The sequence below is a fragment of the Diprion similis genome, chromosome 10 (genome assembly GCF_021155765.1).
Source record: "Diprion similis isolate iyDipSimi1 chromosome 10, iyDipSimi1.1, whole genome shotgun sequence".
Lineage (NCBI taxonomy): Eukaryota > Metazoa > Arthropoda > Insecta > Hymenoptera > Diprionidae > Diprion > Diprion similis.
In genome coordinates this window covers 16,963,384-16,987,552 of record NC_060114.1, presented here as the reverse complement: position 1 = coordinate 16,987,552, position 24,169 = coordinate 16,963,384, and the positions used below count along the sequence as shown (strand labels likewise).

Sequence of the window (24,169 nt, the reverse complement as noted above, 5' to 3'; positions counted from 1 at the left end):
GAAGTTTAAAAAAAAAAATAAATAAAAAATACCGAGAAGAATTTATCGTCAAAATGATCGATTCATGTAGTTAGAGTTTTGCTCAACGATCGCTTAGTTGAAGGTTTGAATTAGGCTTAAATCTACTTCTATCTGTTCAACTTGACAATCGATATTGAGCAATAATTTAATATCTATCGTAGTAAGGGAAGGATCCAACCAACTGTAAGAGGTTGCGAACGACTAAACCAACGTTTAACATTTATTGAATTTTTTTTATTATTGGCTTTAATACGGAGATATAGAAAAAAATTTTTTTTAAAAAGAGAAAGAAAAAAGAACCATAAATCGTCTTCGAGAAACAAACGGTTGATAACTTACGAATATTTTGATGCTTTGATAATAATATAATAATAATAATCATTAATAATAATGTATGTACTGTCTATGTATAATTACTATTATATTATATAAGAGAGGTGTACGTCGAGCGATGGTGCGTGAGGGCTTGGCCAACACCGGCGTACACCCAAAACATGTTTTTTTCTTTCCTCATCATAATAATCATTATCATCATCATCATCATCATCATCATCGTCATCACCACCATTATCATCTCCTTATTTGTTTATTATTTTTTTTCTTCTCCTAAATATATAATATTATTAATTAATAATTTTTATGCAAAACTCCTACAGTGATAACCGAAGTCACAGGGTAAGACATCGCCGTTGTACGCCTACAGCCGCACCTTTCACACGAGCCACCCCGGACCAACGTATATACAATAACCATCTCTGTCTCTCCCTCCTCTCCAATCCTCTCTGTGTCCAGTGCTTGAGAAAACACTATTTTCTTCGAATGTCTTGCTCTTCTCTTTCCTCGTCATCTTCCCCATCTTCCTATTTTCAATCGGTTTTGAAACTTAAGAGTCCCACCCGGCCACGCCCACCTGTTTTCCTTGCATCACTTGTTTATTATACTGTCCTTCCGTTCGGTTTATTTCCCTATTCCCCATTCTGTATTTTATTCCGTTCCTATGAACCCTCGTTTTACGCCCCCACTGGTATGTGTGTTCAGATTCAAATACATATACATATATATGTGCGTGCGTGGATGCATGTACACACAGGCATATACATGTATATATATATATGTATATATTCATTTGTTCATCTCTTTCGTATTTATTTTCGCGTACAAGGATACGATAGGGGGTTTAGGCCCATTTCTCTCCTTACAGAAGTCGGCATAGTCCTTTCTTTTTTTGCTTTATCTTTTTCTCCGGTGACTTCTTGTTGATTTGTCGCACCAGATCGTAGAAGATCTGAAACGGAACGGCAAAATGATTAAAATTATAATCAATAACGTGTCATGTGATATTTTATTTTAGTTTAGATTTTTTTCTAGACGTTTTCGACAATATTTCACAACACTCACGTCGTTAACGTTAATTTTGGCTTTGGCAGAGGTTTCCATGAACGCGCAATTGAATTGCCTGGCCAGATTGACTCCCTGGTCCTTTCCGACTACCCTCTCATCTTCCAAGTCACACTTGTTGCCGACGAGCACCATAGGCACGTCGTCCGTGTCTTTTACTCGGAGGATCTGTTCCCTAAGATCCTGGAGGTCGTTGAATGTCGACTGCGCCGTTATCGAGTAGACCAGTACGAAGCCCTGACCATTCTTCATGTAAAGGTCCCTCATGGCTGTGAATTGTTCCTGAAAATATCAATAAAAAGATCTGTCATTATTTTCGGAGTTTAGGCGAATCGGCGAATGGGGATGTGACTGAAACAATATGGCGTCGGGAGGGTTATCAGCTGACCGTTTTAGGTCAATTACACTAATATCACGCGGCATATTGCGTTGCGCAAACTGCCAGACTCTTATTTTGTTACACCGAGTAACGATAGTGAAAAATGCGGTATATCAAATGACTTAAAAATTTAAATACCACGACAAAATGGCGTCGCAACGTATACGTAAAAACTACGTATACTACTAATAAAATACAGTTTAACGTGCTAATATTGAAAGAGTATTTCTTCGAAACATTAATTTTGCCTATGCAGCAGGTTTTCATTTACGTAATGAATGAGTGTAATAAATTGGTAACGATGACAAAGCGTATTAATATGTACAGTGATAATCGTTCTTACCGTGCCAGCAGTGTCTAAAATTTCGAGCATGCATTGCTGCCCGTCAACCTCCACCTGTTTACGGTAGCTGTCCTCAATTGTCGGATCGTATTTCTCGACGAATATACCTTGGACAAATTGGACGGTGAGGGCAGACTTGCCGACACCTCCGCTACCTAGCACGACTATCTTGTATTCGCGCATCTCTCGGCCTACCTATCTGTGCTCGCTGTCACAGCCGAGAGGTCACCGAATCCGCCACGTCGTGTCTTTGGTCTCTTTCAGCGAGATAGATCTGGAACAGAAAAGAAATTTTATAAATATTGAAATTTGAATTTTTCGGTGTATGGTTAGAATATGTGAAATATGTGGAAAAAAAGAAAAAAAAAAAACGGAGACAACGACGTCAGCAGAAAGGACAGCAGATCGGATCGGCTGTTAGCACCGAATGATCAATCGTTTGGAAAAAGGAGACGAAGGAAAAACGGATACTTTCATACGCTCTCTATACGGGTGACAACTTTCAACCAATTTATTCGTTATAAAAATACTTTGCAACTGGTTTCAAAGACGGAAGACTCGATGTACGGACACTAGAAAACAGCAGTGTATAAATAGAGCTGAGGATATTGCCTCGGCGATTCCTCGGTCAAACGATAGCAAAGCTCTTCTGGGATGCTAACAGGGTACGGGGAGGTGTAAGCTTACAATCAGCCCTTGACGATATCTGCCAACGCAACGAACGCCCGTCGTGTTCGCCATCACTACCACTACCACCACTACTACTACTACTATAACACCACCACCACCTCCACTACCATCGCAACGTCGAGCAGAGAGTATCGGTATGAGTTATCTGGTCTGATGGGCACCATCGCTGCGCTCGAACGAACCAAGCCAATGGTTAGCACCAGAGGGTCTCTGGCAACCCTTTTCGCCCGCCAATTTCTCCTATGCATCGATACTAACACGGGTGCAAGTTCGTACTCGTTGCAGAACGTAGATGAACGTCTAACGATTTTTAGGATGAAAGTAAACGGTGTTCTGATTAATTTTTGGTAGATGTGAATAATAGCGACTGTCAATCGTGAATTGTGTCAAAGAAGATGACGTATTCCGAGGATTTAAATACCAGGTTGCTTAGGTTCATCTTTCACGTTATAGTTGAAAGTTAGGAAAGTATTAAACTTTACTTAGTTTTCATAACTTTCTTTGGACAATTATTCAAGTCCCAGCTAAAATTCCCTGACAGTTGGAGGTGTTTTCAAACTTTTGTGGCTACTATCAACTTTCTAACCTAGAAGAAGAGACAATTATTTTAAGATGTTAGCCAGAGTTTGAGGAACAGACGCAAGCACTCACTGAAATCGTAACAATCTGATATTCTGAAACCGCCTAAATTTATTTGAATTATATCATTGGACCGTGAGTAACGTATCATGCAGGATGCAGACGGTATAAAGTTCAAAACTTCTAACAATAATCTTGAAGGGGTCAAACAGTGTGTGAAAAAAATTATGACAATGGTACTTAAAGATAGAAAGAGGATGAAGAAAGACGATCGTAAATGACATAGTTTATAACTAAAAATTCAACAGAGGAGAATAAAAGGGCTTAATGAGACACCGATTGGTGTGTGTGTGTGTGTGTTAATGTTTTTCTCAACGTCCATCATAGCCCGAGAATTTCCGTTGTTGTCAGTCTCGGCAAATAACGTTTTAATAACAACCATAGAAGAGGCTTCAAGTGTCGAAACTTCTGACAGTAAACCTCGCCTGATTATCGATCCATTTTACCCGAGAGTGTAAAATCTTATACAGTGCAAAAGACAGAACACGTAGCTTCACAATGAATCGTAATCGATGTTTCCTCTTACTTATAACTACCGTTGATGTACGATAGTATTAATTGAGAGCCATGAAGAAGGCATACTTTCCGGATTTTTTGTGTATGAAGCAGGTCATTAACGACTCTGAGAATAGCGAACAAATTGCGAAACGACCGTTCGTATCATAAACCGGTCGACGCTATCAGAATTTTTTTCTTCGAAATTCATATTTAAACATAAATTTGAACGTCACGCGTTCAGTAGTTTTCTATTAATGGCGGTGAAAGATTAATTAAAATCCTTGCAAAGATTGTCAGCTTATTTATTTATTTTTTTCTTTCTTTCTTTCATCATTTTGTATAATCCCTGAACCCTTGACGACAGTGTTGGTATAATTCTCATCTGAACTTGAAGGTCCAACGAGTCAACCCTGCACTCGGTAACAATCATTTTCCGAATCAGTTACGTTCTTGCAGGCTTTGGAAAAGCAATTTCAACCTAGATAATCCGGAGTTGATCGCATCGACCGAACAGTTATGTATAGATATGATGGTTGATATACTCGGCATCGGGTTTTTGCTCGCATATAAAAAAAAAAAGAAAAAAGAAAAAAAAAAAAAATGGGGCAAACTGGCGGACATGGATATAGATATTGTAAACGTATAGGTATATACGCGGAGAAGAATAACGTTTAGCGGTGGATCCGTTGCCGCATGCATCAGTGTTCGACTTTGCGGATCTATTGTTGCAAAAGTGTGCCATCATCATGGTCGCACGCTCGTATACCCTGCAGCAGATATTCTATGGCCTGATCCCCCGGCAGCCGCCGCCACTCTTCACATATGTACGTTGGTGGATTATACGACGTGATTTCATGCCCATTATTATACTCCGCAATTAGGGTGGTGGCGATGAGGTTTAATTCTACATGTATATATACGACGCTTTTGCAGTTTGGAATAGAGTGAAGAAATTAATTAAAAGGAAGGTTTTGAATGGATTTAGAATTTTTATAATAAAACGAGGATTGCATTGAGTTATTAGTATTGACGAAGAAGAATCTCACCAGCATTACCTAGTAGAGAAGAATTATATTAAAAAAACGTGAAGCGTTACGATGACGATGAGGATGAGACTCGCCCACGTTCCGCAGGGTATATGAGCAGTATTGTCGTAGATATCAACCACGCCACTTTGCTCATCGTCGTCTAATCGCAATGAGCAGCTGCTGCCTCAGACAATGAGCGTGAATGAGCGTGTTACCGGTCTAGCATAACCGTATAATATATGAAGTGGCAATTCAGCCCTGCTGCACAAACTCGGCGATCGAATTGATCAGAGATAGATGTGGAAGTGAGGAGGGAGGAGGGAGAGATAAGGACAGTTATTGGCCGTTGGACGAAAGTATATAACCAGGCAACATTTGTCCCGACTATTTGTCTCGTCGCAGTGTAAGTTTCATCCGCAACTTCAGATTCTTGATTCAGAAATCGAATGAATTTTCGGGATAATCGTGCCTCTGATTATCTGGGTTCAGTAATTTTTCAGTAAATTGTAATTTGTGCTCGTCAATCGTCAAATCCTTCAAAGAGGATACTGTATTCTGTTTTTACCGACCGAGTAACTTTCCGGCTAACTTGTTTTCGATCCAAACCAAAAATTCTTTCGAGAGGATGCTGTAGTCAGTCTTTACCGACCGAGTAACTTTCCGGCTAACCTGTTTTCGATCCGAAACAAAATGCATCTCATTTTCTCACGACAGCTGCATCGCCGGTCATTGTCAAATAATTCGTATAGAATTGAACTCGCGTTTTGTTTCGGACCGAAAACAAGTTAGCCGTAAGGTCAAGTCATTTATGCATTTTATTATATACACACACCATAGGGCATAAAGAAACTAGTTAGACGCTTGACTCTCAATGAAACTGACGTCACTATATCAGTTTGCGCTAATAACATGAAGAAAAATTGAAAACCCGTAGACGCCTCGCGTTGTGCGATGTGTATAACGTATCAACGGTAGAACCTCGATCAATAATCCAGAAAATCCGGCTACCGTGGGCAACTTCATTTCCTTTATCACGTTATCTCTCCGTTGTTATTGCTCAGTTTTATCCGTCTGTATGCTGCGGTGGAACGATTCCACGATGGCTATATCAGTGTCGACGCGTGATTACAACGTAACATTGAATAAAATTAACCATCCGAGTATTTTCCGTACATACGAGAGTCGAACTGACAGCTATACATGCATACATAAATTGTTGCGATAAATCAAGGATAATATTTCCATACAAACATCGTCGAATAAATAACAATTCATACTCAAATTATAAAAAAATTTTTTTTATTTAACTTCGTTCAAGTTTATTTTTGACGAGTAAATTTTAGTTTCAGGGTAAGAGCATGACAACATACGCTGCAGCAGAGACAAGAATACATACTGCATCGCAATTCGTGCAGAGCAATATGCGCATGTCCAATATATGAAGGATCCTGTGATGATGAAGAAACACTTCGCCTCATATGTAGCGGTAGTGGTTCGTTATATCGTACGACCGCACAACAACAAGTGGCGGACATTTTTTTACTGTTCTTTTTCTTTTCTTTTACTTCTCCCTGCACTAATTCAAGTGCAAAACATCTTTGTCCCTCAGCCTGTATGTGTGTGTGTGTGTGTGTTTTTGCAGTACATTTTTATCCGAGACAGCAAATATTTCGGTTCATTATATGCATATCATAAAAAGAAGAAGACAATCACTGTGAAGAAATGACTCACAATATCAGTCTGACTAAATCTGTCTCAAATGTTGCGCACTGATCTTCATCATCCGGTGCTACAATTATAATCGGAGCATGTTCGTTCGCTCAGTTTGTTATCTGTGATGATATGCAGCAGAGGTGACGTGTGTTCCACAGTCACGTTAATAATAACCAAGGAATCGTTGCTTCGCATTATAAAAATTATCGGCGAAGATGTTCGACGGTAGCCAACGTCGTATTTGACGATGTTGTTTTGCTCCGATTTTCGAGGCTTCAAACGCCTGTCTGCTTGGCGACAGAGGTGAACTCTTTTAGGTTCACATACTTACGTACATACAAACCTATACTGTATACACCGCGTCGAAGAAAACCAACTAAAAATACTCCACTTAACCGCAGGAGTGGCAATTAAGGGGGTTTCAACACTCGTTGGGGCGCTTGGAAAAACGGGATGGCAAAACGGTGAGGATTTTTTGAAAATCGATCGAGATTTAATTGTCCATTTGGCGAATAGGCCAATGATGGAAAATTTTTTTTATGACGATGACGCAAGTTTGAAAGAAAATTCCTATCGCTGGAAATTTGAATCTTTCACCGATTCGTCCTCTGCATGAGAATATACTGGTGTTATAATATAAGTATAGAACATAATATTTCGAAATGTAGAAACCTCAACATCATTCATACTTATCACGTTTATCCTGTTATGAAATTTTACATCTCTTATAACGATGGAAATTTCCTTTATAGTTGTAGAATTTTATATTAAAAATATTACACGGCGAAAAAATATAGTGAAATGTGAATTTCTAGGTTGAGAAGCTTGTCGCTAATCAATAGGTATTAGAATATTTTTTACTACACGATGGATCAAAGCATCGACCACTAATAAGGTATTTAAAAAAATGTAGTTAAAACGTCCCTGTGATTCATAAAAAATTTCTTCCAACGCTAAATTTCTATCGTGAACAATCTGTTACTAGCAACAGAGAAGTCACATTAATCTAATAATTTTTTCATGATAAAATCCAAACAGTTCGTGCGATTTTAATAAACAATAGATTATTTTATCCATACTGAGATGGGATCTTTTTTTTGCTTGTCGGTTACAAATGAAAAAAAAAAATGTCGGTAACAAATGAATTTACAGATGTAAAATTTGCGTTTCAAATTTAACCCATAATCCAACTCGTAGAATTCATTCTAGACTAATAATATGAGGTAATTATAATCAGGATCAGATAAGTGACGAGAATTCGGGAGAAAAAAAATTGACGGAATAAATAAGGACTTTTTTTTTTTACAGTTAAAACGAAGTAATTTGAAAATTCAAGTAAATTCCATTTCCATTGCAGAGGTGAAGTTCGTTAGCGAAACGAGTCTCGTCCTCTGTTTACACTGATAATAAATTCCCTGATGCGGGATCAGGAAGGAATTACATGGCTGGTGAATGGCTTGTGCAACTGTTCAAAAGACGACGAGTAGGTATGCAGGTATTATACATAGTGTCACACGTGGTGAAAATTTTCACCCCCTTTATGTGCCTGCATACCATGACCCGTTTCGTTTGCCTCGTTGACGTTGATGGTCGGTCGTCTAGTCGCCCGCCTTTAGTAGTTAGCAGCACCGCCATCTCCTTTTGGCAAAGCTGGTTGATGATTAGCTAGCTGGTTAAGCAGCCTCTTCTTACATAGTCATTCTAGCGGAATAATATAACCCACATCGGTAGCAGGAGACGCAGTCGGTGTTAAAATTTGATCAAATTTTCAACTCTATTTTAGTTGCTCCCAAATTATTTTGAAATAATTTGACGATATGTTTAAAAAAAAATAGAGAAAAATATTTACTAATAATTGCTAATTGCTCTGTGATGCATCGTTTATACATAAAAAAAAAAAATCTTTTTTACACACAAGTTTTACTTTTATAACGTTTAATGTGGTATTGACTTGCTATATCGTCATCATTTTTTCACGTACATTATGAATTCAAAGGCGTGATATAATATATTCATGATCTCGACATCGGAATTTTTCCGTAGAGTTTTCATTTCGCAAATTATATCGATACGGTTTTTGTTTTCTTTCTTTTTTCCCCAGCAAATAAGAGAATCGATTAAAACTTGTTTGGAGGAAATGAAGAAAATACGTTAGCCGGCAACGTATGAGCGAGGCGATAACATGGATAAAACTCAATAAATTTTTCCTGTATATAAATATGAGCGAAGCAAATTCTGCGCCACATCCCGCGGTAAATAAATTCCCTAAACATTCAAGATTACGTAAGATTGAAACGGTGATTTATTGTATCTGAGGAATGTTACTTCGTTGTCGGATGCGGATTTTTATCCTCCTCGATATTTCAATAATATCTCCAAGTAAAAACGTTATACAATTATTTATTATTTGAAACCAGATTTACTTTGTAAATTCTGTGTATTAAAGAACAAAGTTTGTCTCTTTGGATATAATTGTGTATGTATAGTGAATATATATATATATATATATATATACTCGAATTCAGTACGTGATGTTTAATTTACAGTAGAAATATGTATATATGTTTATACATATATATACATACAAACATACTTATGTATAACAGAGGTATAAAGTTCGTTGCTGAATGTAACGTGCAAAGGGAAAGTTTGGAAATTTAATTAAACCGTGATGCCTGTAAAGAGCGAGAGAGCGAGAGAGAGAAGCACTGTTTTTTCCGGCGAATGAACGAAATTACGGAATTTAGTTTATACCCGCAGGAAAGTGTCATACTCTGTGAAATAATCAACGCCTCGTATTCACGGTATCGTTCGATTTTTAAAATGCCGAACGAACGGAAAAAAAACAGATTGAATAAAACATATTTCGTAAACGGTTTCCACTTGATATAAAATTTTGTAAAACAGACAATAAATATTTATCACGAAGGTTAATAATGGACGGAATCTTTTTTCTCTAGAATTCTGGCGTAGTTTTAACCAAAGGACATAAATCTCCTTAAAAGTCGAAGCTTTAAGTTTCTCAAGAACGCTACAGCAGGAGGTGCAACGTCACGGAAGAAAAAAGGATGACGTCAGAAGTTGCAAGGCCGAGACCATAACGGGAGAATTGAATAAACGGTATGGTTCAGCTTTTTTCCTGCTTCACTGAGAATGCTAAGAAGCGTGTGGAACAATTTGGGAAAGAAATTGTCTGATCGAGTGGAAAACCGACGGTCTTAAAAGTCCGCGGAATGACTTGTATCGATCGGTAAGAACGTCTCGTTACCTGCTGCCGGTAAAGAGGATCGATGTAGAAATAAGAGTTTAAGATTCATGGAACGTGTATGACGGGATCAAAAAATTTCTCGACACAAAAACGTGATAAGACAGAGGCTTACATAACCTGAATTGAGCTAATCAATAGCTACACGTACAATAAAAAAAAAAAAGAAAATTTTTTTAAAAAAGAAGCAGGAAAGGAGGAAGGCGCACGACCTGAACCTGGACGAGCATGAATCGACCTGACCAGTACGTATAGTGACTCACGACCCATGATTCACGGGTGGGCTTCTTTTTTCACGCCATACGTATAATGCACCTAAATTCTGTTAATTAACCAACCAGTGCTACATCGTCCGAAGGGTCCGACGCGTATATCATTGACACGATGAGTCAAGTCTTGGCCATGGCTAAACGGGAGAAGGACTATTGAAAAGTTCGATTTCACGAGCGAGACCGCGAATTGATCGATTTTATTGTGGATGTATTAGGTTGATGAATAGAAGCAGTAGAGCCCGTATTTTGCTGACGAAGGGACTCAGAGCGAGCAGTTCAATTTCGATGCCGCCAAGCCCAGTTGGCATGACGTTTAAAAGATCCAAGCATGAAGCACTTTCCTCAACAGAAAGACTCGTGGAGGTTCTTCTGTGGTCTTTTTCTTATCTGGGTTCCGGTCGGTAATTCTTCGAAGTGAAGCAACATCTCGCAGAACGTGTCATAGGGAGGTAGTTTTACCCGATAGCTGACCGGATTTTACGCTAAACCATTCAGCGCAGTGCACGAGCAACGAAGAGAGGAATTGGCTCGTGGGAAGCTGCGGATGCATGACGTAACTCGAGGATCGAGAGCCACTGCGACCTCCGGAACAATGAACGATGAGCGTTCGAATTGCTGCTGCCGACGAGGGGACGAAACAGGTGTTCCATTTAGGTTAGGGAACCTAATTCAAAGCGCCTGATGATTTTCTCTACCATCAACTTGTTATCTTTACGTTTTGAGGTCAATATTCAATCGGAGGTGAATAATTCACAGGTCGGGACAAGATTGATCAAGCTCGATCAAAAAATAAGCTTTTCATTTACTCTCATCATTTTACTTTCCACGACAGTCATTATCGGAGTATTCGATCAAAAGAAATTGTCTGATGGAGTGGAAAATCGTCGGTTTTAGAGTCCGTGAAATGACTTGTATCGATCGGTAAGAAAGACCCGTTATCTGCTGCAGGTAAAGATGATCGGAAGTAGAAAGCAGAGTTAAGGATACATGGAATGTGCATGTTGGGGTTAAAAAAGTGCAAAGAATCGACGTGTGTGAAATATATTGAATCATGAAATGTTTAACAAGTTTATTTTTCTCTTAGATTCTGACTCGACTCGACCGCACCGTCATCGGCAACTCTCATATAGGTATAATGCCTATAATATTCTACAATTCTTGTTACAGCTATCGTTCTTTTTTCTCTGTATGAATTATACTGGGTTTCGTATTCCGACTAGATCCTTTCATTATACGCACGTTTATGCACTGTCAGAGAACTAATCAGCGTCAACGAATGAATGACTCAAATTTTTTCGCCACCTAAGGGACAATCCAAGGTATAATGTACATTAGAAGAATTCCGTTGGCAATCTGGCGGCGCGGTTTTCGCGGAATCGAGAGAGATCTGAAACGGTTTTCTTTCTTCCACTGCCAACAGAGTCACGTGCCAAAGATGGAAACGGAAGTGAACGCCATTTGGAGAGGAGATTCAGTAAATTCATAACGTTGTAGCTATCCTTATAAGGAGACAATTATCATTTCATTCGAACTTCTCAAACTTCTGAAACCTGACAATGGTATTGAACGAATAACGAAGTTGAATTGTACAGGAAATTCGATCCAATTCGTTTAATGCCACGCAATTCCTCTGATGAGTTAGTTTCTTTGCTCGTTATACCGGTACGTATATAATGAAATCCTAACTGATTGTGAGTGAAAAGTATAAAGAAAGGAAAAGCGACTTGTGTATACACATCGAGAAACACCAAAGAGCGTCGAGAAGGAAGTTGAGGCGATAAGGGGTAACGACGCGTGACTGGAAATCACAACAAAAGTTCTTCGCCAACTCAACTCAACAATAAATCCGTATATCGGTAAGCCGTGTATATCGATCGCGCTTCTCCTGCACGTAGAATGGAATCGAACGATTATCGATCGCATCTATTTCACCATAAATTTAGTTGCGTTTCAATTGCAATGAAGTCAGCTACCATCCAAAGACTTGTTAGTTGTGTATATAAATTCGATTCGTGCATCACGCGTGCATACAATAATGCATCTTGAAGAAACGCGTCGTGAGCCGAGGACCCCATGCGACGTGATATTTTAAATATAGATACCGCTAGATGCACAAAGCATCTGTATTATATACCTTGTACAAGTTTTGCGAGGGGAAAGAAGAAGAAGAAGAAGAAGAAGAAGAAGCCGCGCCTTTGTGGCAGGAACAGCGGTGTGTTCATGTTGTTCATTCCGTGTGTGCTTGCACCGTTGCGTTGCTGCGCTGCACTCAACACAGGAAGCTTTCCTCGCTTATTCTCTTTCTCATATCGCGATGCCTCTTCACACAAAATCTTATAGCCTAGTCGCCGGTCGTCCGTAAAGAAATTGGAAAGCCGTTTTAGCGACAAAGGAGATATACAATGAGAGATATGTATAATCTGAACATAAACTGTAACGTTGTCGATATCTTATCTCGAAAACAGATATAAAAATAAAGACTGCGGTTCAAAAATAACAATAACAATGAGGAAATATTGTTTCACTCACATCAAGGCAGTAATCTTTATAAGTTCTTATTAGATCCTCTCGTTGTCGTTATTATTCTAAATTTGTATGAGGCACAAAGTTTGCGTTATTCTTTGTGATATATAAATACAAGAATCGTGATGCTTTCCGTACATCCTTCAGCTGGCTGGTCGGCGTGATTTTGGATAGGCATGACACAGCTTATCGTTAGGTGCGTTGATCTATGACTCATCGATTTATACATCTGTGTTACCCAGGCGAAGATATTCCTCTTTTAGAGTTTATCAAAAGGCGGATGGAACTCGTTCAGTATACCCTCAGTGTATACATTATCTTTCTTTGATTCTTCTTCGAACGGCGAAACTGTCATCATCGAACGAAAGGCAAGTCAAAGGCCTTCAGGTTTGTAAATGAGAGAAGAAAAGCATAAAAAGAACCCTTTTACCTCTCCTGCAGCACTAAGTGCTTGGCAACGTTGTCGGCCTCTAAAACAAGTTCCCGTGGATTCCACGGAGTCGACGCTCTCTCTATGTTTATATAGTTACGGTTAGGGACTTGGTAGTTAGCGGCGACAGCCTTCTTCGCTCGGTCGGTCTCTCAACTCACTTTCTATTGGCTGTCACGCGTTGTTCAGAGGGTGGGGCACCCGGCGTGGGCCCAGCGTGGGTCCCCACAAACGAAATGCACACACGAGTGTCAGGAGGGACACGGTATCGTAGTCGAAATTGGACACGTGTATAATAGGCTGGTAAAAAAGACCAAATCAATGTCCGATAACGCCGATCAAACAACTCGATACACATGTGTGCTTATTGCCAATGAAACGAAAGAAGAAAAGACAACGAAAATGAAAGTATTCAATAAACCGTTTGCAACTATAACGTACTAGACATCGTCTATGATAAGTAGGCGGATGTAAGAAAACCACGCACACTCGTACAGACTACTCTTATCTTTATAATATCATCATCGACTAGCTATATGGAGCAATACGATATCGTTATCTGTACATACAATATTCGTGGATGTTCGGTTGAGTCGTGTAGAGAAATTTTTATGATACATTTAACGTATCCCGTTGTTGTTCTAGATTCGCAAAAATTCAGGTTTAAATAATGGGATAACTTCTTCTGTATTTGAATACTATTTCTAGTAAATCAAACGATTAAAGTTGCCTGATGATTTAAAATCCAACATCAATCTATAATGGATCGCTCTTCGGTTAATTGATTGAAATTTAATGCTGTTGAAAGAGGCGCAACGAATTTTCTTGTGTAGAGTTTACCTCCGTTTTCGGTACGCGATTTTACTCTAAAATCGACGAATCATTTTAGATTAGTACGAATTATGACAGATGGTACAGAAATAGAGCTTCGAGGGGAACGTTTTTTTTCTATCTTTCCTGCTGTTTGCCAGAATGGTGAAACTGAGTAGATCAAGTGTATCGTTTCGTCGATTAAGTTCAACCAGACACCTACACACCAAGGATAATTGGTATCACTTACGTAACGACTCTCTGCCTATATTTATGTACATATACACTCTCGAGTGGTTTCAAGTTGATAATTTTCTAACGTACACGTACAACTGTTTTTGCATACTTCGCGATGTTATTCCCACAATACGTATTGTATTGTACCTCTTTGCAGAATGAGGGGTGGTTTGGTTTCTCCTCGATGTTGTATGAATTAATTTTCAATTGTTTTCTCCGCGCTGCTGTAAGCCGATAATCGTCTATGGGATAATATAATAATCGTACATAACGTGCCTAGTTTTTTTGACATTGTATAACGTACAGTAAAAATCTTTGGAAATTTTACTATTAATTCATTCGACTTACATTTAAGATTAGTACATGCAATATTGACGGACGAGTAAATGAGGTTGCGTTTAATAATAACCTGCATGATAAACACTGGCAACAAGACACGTCGTGGAGAGACCCGTATAGTCGTCGTTTATGACGCCAGGTTGAAGAAGAAAAATATAATCGATACGTGTCTAAATAAGCATGATGTAAGAAAGAATTTTATTTCGATTATCGCTGTAATCAACGATCATATAATCCTGTGCGATTACACAGATTATTCAATTCTATTTGTACAAACGACTAGCATTTTATCTTAAGAAAAGTCATTATCAAGTTCAAATTTCCCGCCCTCGTAGTTGCATTTTCATCTTACACGGTTGAAGGTAAGTAACAGCTGAGAAACAGAGGAGCGTTTAAAAAATTAAAAATCATTCGACGTGAATTGTGAAAATTGTATAGAAGGTAATCCCGAGAGTAAGAGATCAGTGGCCGTATAAGCGTCATACCGTTATTAAATGTGCAGTACGTTAATTGATTTTATTCAAGGAACGACCGTGAGACACGCAATGTGTAGAGGGGGGTGCCGAAGACCCTTAAACACATGACGGATTTTCGTCCCCCGATGACGATGATCGGGAATGGATGACGTTTATACACGCTCGTGTTACATCGTGCATAGATACACCGTATATACGTGCTTACGGCGTTTTACGATATGAGTCACATTAGGATTATGATTATGTTGAGTGTATGTATCAGTAAGTCGAATTGTGTCGTCAGTTGTTCTGATCGTAATTGCGGTAAAGCCAACCAACAATCATATATCACATGTCTAGATGTCGCGTCGTAACGCGAAACAGCCCACTAAATTAATGCTAATAAATTATTTCTTGTAGACAGTATGATGGGTAGATTTTAAAACGCAGCTCGTTCGCCGGCAGGAGCGATTGGTTACCGTGATTAATTGATAGAAATGGAGAGTAATGAAAGGACAATAGCAAAAGAGGAGAAAAAAGATGAACATCGGTAACGTGTTACTTCAGGGGGGGGGGGGGGGGGGGGACGCTCTCAGATTGTGTGGATCAAGTATTTAGTCTATGGATGATCGAAACGTTAGATAAACATAGATAAATCCGGCTGCTGTGGTCATAGATAATAAATTTATAGACATGCAACCAACGACAAAAAAAGTAAAACTCGCTTTCTCTCCCTGATTCATCTGATTCTCTGGTGCATTAACTTTTTGTTTTTTGTTGCACAGCGCGAGGACCAGAGGGGAGCGGATGGGATAGACTGTCGAGCTAAAATGAGATACGCCAAGATACTTGAGAGCTCGGACCGTGGGCGTTTTCAGTGTAGGGATGAATTGATGCATCGCTTGTGTGTGCAGAAATGGAGATAAGAGGAGAGAGAGAGAGAGAGAGAGACGGAACGAAGTAGATGTGTGTAATTTTCGTAGTTACATACCTGACGCCTATCTCGCGGTTGGTATCTCTGGGGATCCTTGATTTCCCGTAGAAATTATAATATTTTTGTTGTTGTTGGTTTTCTTTACGACGTTAACAGTTTTCGGTTCCGTTCCAATGACTCTCAAGTCCGACTGTGATTAGATTCTCCGGTTGTTTCCTGTCGTTCGCTTTTGCCTTCTTCTGTCGCCGCCGCTGCTGCTGCTGCTGTTGTTGCTGCTGCTGCTGCTGCTACACCGCCATGACTTCATGTAGAGAGAGAAAATACTCACTACTACCCAGAGTCACGATGTAGGTAGGTAAGTAGGCAGTTGAGTAGGCGTACGTATCTATTGCATCCCGAGAGTCGTCGAGTTGTGACACTGGTCGTCGGGTCACGAATGAAGAAGGCTTCTCTCTATTTTTTTCTTTCTACCTTTTTGAAGCTTTCCTACGAAACTTTTATTATTACAACTTTACATTCACGGATTTTCTTCCCCCGCACACCGGCACTGCCGAACTCGCGAGCATATAAGAATAAATAATTTTACCTTCTGCACAGTCTTGTCGTATTATATTTTTTATATGTTTTTTTTTACCTTCTTTGTATCCTGTATCTTTTTTCCCTTTTCTCGCAACACTTCTTTGTTCATTTACTCGTTAATTTAAATTCTCTAGTTTGTTGTTTTTTTTCTCTTACGGATCATTCGATTCCACCGAGTCTCTATATCACCGCACGTTTTACTCCTTCTGTCGGTTCGTATCAATTTATAATACGGCCTTAAGTAACGCCCGGCGAATCACAATTCTACCGTTATCTAGGGCGATGCCTACTCTGCTCGTCGCCGCTCGCTCGCCCTGTCTTCCATTGGCACGTCGCTACGAACGTTCGCCGATAGCTTCTCTCGTAACCTTTTGCCGGCCAATGGACGGCTTCCTTACTTCAGTCAAGCCCAATAGCCACACAGCTCTTATGTGATGACGTCACAACGCATTCGACCAACGTAAACGCAACCGCTTAGTCATACGCAGCCACACACCGAACGACATCCGGAACGCCAGATTCGTCCAGGATATTTTTTCGTACTTGTTTAGGCAGGAATTTTGGCTCCAATCCGTCACCACGAGCGTCGATTTTACTTATTTTGCAGCTACAAACTCGAGGTAACCGCCAAAAACCTCAAATAATTTTACTCACTCTTGGCCAATGGAGAGTGCGGAAAATTAATTCAATTTCTTTAAGTTGGCAGTTTGGAATGCCGCGAAATATGAAACTTGGGAGATACGTCGCATCTTCGTGCATGCGATTTTGCGTTAGTTTTTATGAAAACTCAAGATTTTGAATGTATTCTGATTTTTCGTCTTATAATTAATTACATGAAATTCAAAAGGTCAACGATGGAGCGAGTTACTCGACGTGGTTTCCGATCGAAGGGTGCGAATCAGGCAGAAATATTAAGAGCCCGTCAGAGGGATGATATGTTCGTTACAAATTTGCGGGAAAACTTATCGGAATTGATGCACAAACTCGGTGGCAGCAAATTACTTCTTCACATTGTTCAGTCCGAGCTACCAGCTAAATTCGCCTATTTCATTGCTACTACAGCAATGAACAATCAGACTATTGGTGAGGAGTACACCGGCATCATTCAAGCTGATCTCAAAGCCTTGAAGGTTCCATCTCTCGCAGTGGGTATTCGGTTCTGGAACATCCGCTGATTTCAAATGCCCGTTTTTGTGAATAGGCTGAAATTATTTTTCAGGCAAGAACGTTAGCCATACTATTGGAATGCTTTGGCGAACAGGCCTTGATAAGGATATTAGACAGGCTATTGGTCTCGATCAACTATCCGGGAAACGAATTAACACCCGAGGCGAAATCTATTCTAAATTCTTCACTGACGAGACTCAGAACTGCTATTCCCATCGTAATTCTAGCCCATCGAGGTCTCTTCTATATTCTTGGTCGGTATTACAGCCTCGGTAAAAGAATCGCCGGCGTTGATTATATCAAGGTGCGCGAACCATTCTCTCTACCCCCGCTCAAACCATACTTGATAGTAAAAATTGCAAATATTTTTTCGCAGGTATACGGTCGTCGTCCAGCTGGAGGGATAAGTTGGGCTCTGCGATTTTTGGGGGTGGCAACGATCGCTCAATGTTTATTGAAGCTCTGGAACAGCCGACAGTTGTTAGCATCTGAGGAGGTAAAAACAGTTGAAATCGCGAAAGGATTGGGCGCAGCTTCGCGTAGCTGCCAATTATGCCTCGAAGTTGTACCAACGACTGCAACACCCTGCGGTCATCTTTTCTGTTGGCAGTGTATTTCGGACTGGCTTTCCGCCAGACCGCAGTGCCCGTTCTGCAGAGAGTATGCCCATCCATCTAGAATTATATATTTATTAAATATTTGAGAAATGCGGGTAAAGAAAAGAAGAGAAAAAATGTGCGAAACTATCGCGAAGACACTTTGTAACGGCTTTTCGAACATGTCTTATTTCGATTTGAATTTGAAAAACCGTTAGATACATGTACTAGGTATGAAGATTGTTAGTATCGTGAAAAAAGTACGCGCATGCTAAACAATAACAATTCTTTCGCTTGTTGATAATAAACACGTTTTGTATCATTGTAAGTTTGGCTATAATTATTACACTGCTCAAAGATCGTGCCATCATTGATCGATTGCAGCAGCTTACGAGAAAAATTAGTAATTATAATTTGTGAAAGAGGAGAGATTGGAAAAATAAAACACAAACGACTGATGTCAGATCTGATCAAAATATATAAAAAAAGTTTTTTTTTTCACATTACACTGTACACAAGTAATAAATTAAAAATCTTCGATCTTATTTGAAATCAGAACTTAAGTTAAAAAGTTTTTTTCCAGTTTTTTTTGTGTTAATTTTTTTTTATCTTTACAACAGTTACATGCTGAACCATTGTTTATGTTGCTCGATTTTTATCGTAAACTTTTCAATATGGAATAGGTAATTCGTGTTAAGTAGATAAATGTTTTTTCTAACTCACGTAGTTTAGTACAAGGCTTAGTGCCTACAATTTTTAACAACGGAAGAAACGATGATTCCATTTACAAATTTTGTACAATTTGGTATAATATCTTACAAGCCAATTATCAATTATCATTACTTTTTATTTTACAATCACGATTTCATTCCTATGTAATATTGCGATTATGTGTCCTCTCATGCAGTAGAAATAGATTTTTAGGTGTTTGTCATCAATAGGCCTGCGGTTCACTTGGTCTATGACGTTTTCAATCTCCAGCTTAGAATTCACTTTTTTATTCTCATTATCAGCTAGCTAGCTAAGTAAGTGGATCTGGGGTTTCTTAACTCGAAGAATATTCTTCGAATTTCGGATACCTCATAAAGTGAAAATGATTTAAATAACATGAAAAATTGTAGTAATATTCACTGATTATACAGCGAGCCGATGACTCGATCCCGAATTTTCTTTTTGTGATCAACGATACTAATCGTATTTTTAAATTCTATAATAATAAATACAAGTACGTACGTATAATATTGTAAACGTTATTTAATATATGTGTTAATTAATAGGCGCGAGAACGATTCAAAGACTTCGATTATTATAAAAAGGATAACGTACGATATATTATATACAAAAATAACAAGTTTTATTACGACGTATACGTGAGCCGAACACGACACGTTTCAATCGTGATACATGATCATGATATACACGTCAGCAACAACGGTGAGTTATTAATATGTGTGTATGTCTCTCTTTTTCGTTAGGCGAATAATAATAATATTAATAAAATTTTCTCAGTTGAATCAAAGAATCAATAACGATAAATTAATTATTTGTGATTAGGATGATGAGGGGAAGAAGCTAAGATGTTACGATGATCAACGGCTTAGGTCACAACGATGTACGCTGCACTGAAAGGATTCCAACCTTCTCGGCAAAATTACCGAACAGATTACCCAGCGCAGAGTCCGAACCGTCTTTGAACTTGAAGCCGATCGTCGAACAGTAGGCGTTGTAAAATAACGTTCTTACGCTCTGAAGTCTTTCTTTCCGTCTTCTGCAAGAAAACAAAAAATTTTTTCTTTCTCTCCAAACTCTATAAGTTTTACAGAATTGAAGCTACGGAAATTGGCGTACTCTAATTTACTTCAGACATTACTTTCATCTGTTCAACTCAAAAAATTCTCCAAGGAAAGGCGTACGGTGTTGAAATCAATTTCAAGATCAAAAATACAGAAATACTACTTTCATCAAGGTCACGTACTGCTTAAGGTGTTCAGAAGTGGTCTGGGACAGGCATTCATCTTCCATAATGGTGGTACTAGAATCTTGCGATACTTGTCCCGGACAAACCTCACACATTGGTCTACAGACTGTTGAACAGGAAGCACCGACGACTTCGCCGCTGGAAGAATTGGCCGTTGTCGAACCTCGGAGGCTTCCGGTACCTGATATTATTTGCCAAGAGCCTCCGCTGACCGAAGACGAGGATTCGTTTCTCTGTCGAAACCTTCCTGGAACAGGTACGGCGACGGGAGATGTTCGAGTCTGCGGCAAAGGCGAACGCGGCCCCAATGCGCCACTCTCCCGATTTTGGGAAGTGTAAAAGGTCCACGGAACCACGTTTCTGAAGTACATACATAAAAATCGGATTTATTTCACGGTAGTAATCGTTAGTTACGAGATTAGGGAATTCAGTGACTTAGTCACTAGTATGGTTCAGGGTTACTCAATGGTCGTTTGGGTTTGGACTGCCTGCTTTGATTCAAAGGCGTTCAGGAGTTTGGATCTGAAACGAAGGATCAGGGATGATAGCGATTATTCTTCGGGATTATAGTGGGCCTTGAAATCGAGCCTGGTATTCGATATGGTGCTGTTAGAATAAATTAACTGTAGCCATACCCATTGCTTTGACATTCTTCGTTGCTATCGCTGGCAGAGGAAACTGTGAAGATGGCAGGTGGATTATTGTCTTGACTATCGCGGCTATTTTGACTAACGGAACTGCACCAACTGTTGAGGCTTAAATTTGAGCTAACCGAGCTAAGCGTGACTACGGATTCGTTATCAAACATGACATTGTCCAGTTGGCAATCGCTGTCGGTTCTAAGTACCGGGTGCTTAGTCCTTGAGCAGCGTGGGCTCAATACGCTATATTCCTCGTCCGCTATGTGTTTCAAGAAATAAAAACAAAAGAAGAATATTTCCTCTCCTTTGCTAAGCCGGTCCTCTAAGTTGTGGCCGAACAACATCCAGTCGTACGCTATGGTGAAATAGAGTATTTGATGTGCGTCCAGAGATTGGTGGATCACTCCGTCTGCCCATAAGCTTAGCCTCAGCAGCGAAACGAACAATGGAGTTCGATCCCACCCTAAAAAAGAAGTTAGTCAAGTGAGTGTTTCATGAAATCACCGGCAATTGAAAGTCCTGTTGTTGATTCTCAGAAACACAAAAATCCTGGTAGTATCTCACCAGAAATGCAGTGGATTAATAAACCGTTTCCACTGTCGGTTAAATAACGTAAAACGAGCTTCATGTAGTTCTGCGTTAGCTTGACTAGGTCCCAGATTTTGTACTGGTCCCAATTTACCCTGAGCTGAGTGGAGACTGGATCTTCTGGGACGCCAATGGTTGCGTCAACATGAGCTTGGCTCCAGTCGAATACAAGGCCTTTTGCAATATAGTCGTTGTCTCTGTATTCCTTGAAGAATTCGCACCCAGGATATGGCAGTGAGATAATGGTAAAGTCTGAGTACCTTTTCTCCTTGTCGACTTTTTCCGAAGACGTGACACTGTGTACCGGACAAAATAGCTCTGTTTAATTAAATACATTTATTGTCATTATGAAAAAAAGTGAAAAGACGCTGCAAAGTGATTGAACACAATTATTGGAGTAAAAAGTCAACGATTGCAGGTTTTTTTTTCAACAATTATTTAAAAAAAAGTTTTTATCTTATTTTCCACTTTCACTTAGATGATGAAATGTTGCTGTTTATTCATATTTTACAGGGTAGTTACGATTTTTATATGCCATCTTTAAATGTAGCATTACAATGTCTTGTTCACTTTGTAAAAAAATTTTTGATTAAATTTAATTGAAGAAGAGTTTATGCGTACATTTGAGAAAATCATCAATTTGTTTGAGGAATCAAAGCTATACTCCAATTTTATATATTATGAATAAATAAGGATAAATGGCAGAAGAGGTTTAACACCTGAAACTTGTTATTGTTAATAACATTGAAACTTACTTCATGCCAAATTTCACCTTCTTCTTTTCTACCATAAAGTCGACGATAGTCCCAACGTTGAGGGTTTTGAGCAGTTTTATATCTTGGCTTCTGACTCTATCAAACAGCTGCCAATCTCCAGAAGCAAATTCTCCGCCAGTAGCTTCGTCGACTTCATCTTCAGGAGGAAGTGAGATGGCACCGTCGTTACCCGAAAAGAAATAGTCGAGACCAGACCTGCCGTAAATTTCAGGTCCGCCAGACAGTGTGGCGGACCGACAGATATGTTTCCCTTTATAGAGTATGACCGGCAGGGGAAACCTGGCCCTGCATCTTGCGAATCTTGCATTTTTCATAAGATCCCTGAGTTTATTGACATCGTACATGCTTTCATATATTGTGTCTGTCGTCCTCGGCGGCGGCGGTGGCGGCGGTGTATCGGAATGAGGTCCTCTGGTTTTTTCATAATCAAAAACGATCAGTTGACTAGGATAATGAGCGCTGAGCTCACCACCGTTATTGCTTATCACAGAGTGTGAGTAATCGATGTCGGAAATTAGCAGGCATCGCTGCATTATTGCCTGGCTCTGCGAACAATTTAAGCACGATGAGAAAAGTACTGATGGGAGGGAAAAAAAGGTCGATTACGATGCGACAGAAAATCAGAAGAGAGACAATTAGAACCACGAAGGTGGCGTGAACGCGAATTCGAGGTTAGATTAGGTTAGGTCGAGTTCAACTTAGCTAGTCCCGAGAAAAGAAATTGAAAATACAGAAGTCATTTGTTCGCGTTATTTTTCCTCTTCTTGTTTGAACGAGCTTAAAATCATCGACACCCAAGTCGACCTTGTGCAGACGGTGAGAAGCATGCCACGTTCGTGATACATAACCTTAATTGTGGGTTAAGATTAAAGGCAATATAATATTATTTAAGTGTATGCATTACCGTACTGTCAGCATCCTTGGCACGATAAGTATTTTTAGCAAAATGGCTAAGCAACTCTTGAAGATCTTCAGGTTTTATTTCACTCATGATATTCTTTTTTCCGTATTTTGTTTTCCACTGTGTTTATGAATTGTTGTGATTATTTTTTTACTCTCGTACTCGTTTCGTTTCGCTTTTATTATTCTCCTCGTTCCTTTCCTTTTTGCCGTTCGCGGCTTGGCGTTCCTTTTTTTCTTATCTCTGCTCAATTACTTCGCTTAGTTCTCTTTATTTCTTTACTATCCTTCTTTACTTCTCTTCCTCTGTTGTTTTAAAACGTTTCGAAACTCTCGCGTCACAGCGTCGTTGGCCTAGGTGTAACGGATATGAATACCTTACAACGAACAGTTAATGCACATGTACTGAGCGAGATATACCTCGACGACTCTAATGCCGATTGCCAAATTTCGGCGTTTCCAATCCCTCTTCCTCCTCCGCCCCTTTGTCGTCTCTTCTTCTTCGTCCTCGTCTTCTTCTTATTATTATTATTATCCTGCTAATCCCTTTTTTCTTCATGTGGTTGGACACGCGGTGTTAACTCCTAATCCACCGTGACCTGCAGATTTAGATCAACAGTCCTTGTCTTGTTGTTATATGATTTCTATCCTAAGTTGTTATAAGTTCAGTTAATTCTTCCCTGCCATAATACAGTTTTTACCCTGCATTATCGCCGTCTCCCTCTTCCAGACACCTTCAAACTTCCTGCCCCCCCCCCCCCCCCCCCCCCGCCGGTAACTACACGACCGACGCGAAGATAGACGTCCTTACAGCCATACGTTTATAACGATAACGTGACGGAATAAATGTGCATATATGGATCCCCGTATATCTATGCTATGACTGTTCATGATTTGTCATATTGGTCCATACTCTGTGTATAATGTTACATGTCTCGCTTCATCTGCTGGCAATGTATATTTATACACG

General features: G+C 39.5%; 3 protein-coding genes across 5 annotated transcripts; 1 reads left to right on the top strand and 2 right to left on the bottom strand.

Moving 5' to 3' along the window:
• Positions 1-233: 233 nt before the first annotated feature.
• Positions 234-16,616, bottom strand: LOC124411837 (ras-related protein Rap1). Its single transcript, XM_046891306.1, has 4 exons — positions 16,032-16,616; positions 2,142-2,415; positions 1,420-1,701; positions 234-1,306 (listed from the first exon to the last, which is right to left on the bottom strand). Exons 2-4 carry the CDS (start codon positions 2,322-2,324, stop codon positions 1,217-1,219), a joined length of 555 nt encoding a protein of 184 aa, XP_046747262.1. The 5' UTR covers positions 2,325-2,415; positions 16,032-16,616; the 3' UTR covers positions 234-1,216.
• A 374-nt stretch (positions 16,617-16,990) lies between these two features.
• Positions 16,991-18,445, top strand: LOC124411836 (peroxisome biogenesis factor 10). Of its 3 annotated transcripts, none has more exons than XM_046891305.1 (4): positions 16,991-17,173; positions 17,401-17,698; positions 17,773-18,024; positions 18,097-18,445. In XM_046891305.1, the coding sequence occupies exons 2-4, from the start codon at positions 17,408-17,410 to the stop codon at positions 18,421-18,423; spliced, it is 870 nt and encodes a 289-aa protein (XP_046747261.1). In that variant the 5' UTR covers positions 16,991-17,173; positions 17,401-17,407; the 3' UTR covers positions 18,424-18,445. The 3 variants fall into 3 exon arrangements, with proteins under 3 accessions (XP_046747261.1, XP_046747260.1, XP_046747258.1); XM_046891304.1 differs by having other exon boundaries at positions 17,398-17,698; XM_046891302.1 differs by having other exon boundaries at positions 16,992-17,173; positions 17,387-17,698.
• A 331-nt stretch (positions 18,446-18,776) lies between these two features.
• LOC124411835 (myotubularin-related protein 14) lies at positions 18,777-23,686 on the bottom strand. The gene is made up of 6 exons (XM_046891301.1): positions 23,204-23,686; positions 22,279-22,844; positions 21,500-21,819; positions 20,930-21,398; positions 20,292-20,654; positions 18,777-20,084 (listed from the first exon to the last, which is right to left on the bottom strand). Exons 1-6 carry the CDS (start codon positions 23,288-23,290, stop codon positions 19,919-19,921), a joined length of 1,971 nt encoding a protein of 656 aa, XP_046747257.1. The 5' UTR covers positions 23,291-23,686; the 3' UTR covers positions 18,777-19,918.
• Between the last annotated feature and the right edge of the window lie 483 nt (positions 23,687-24,169).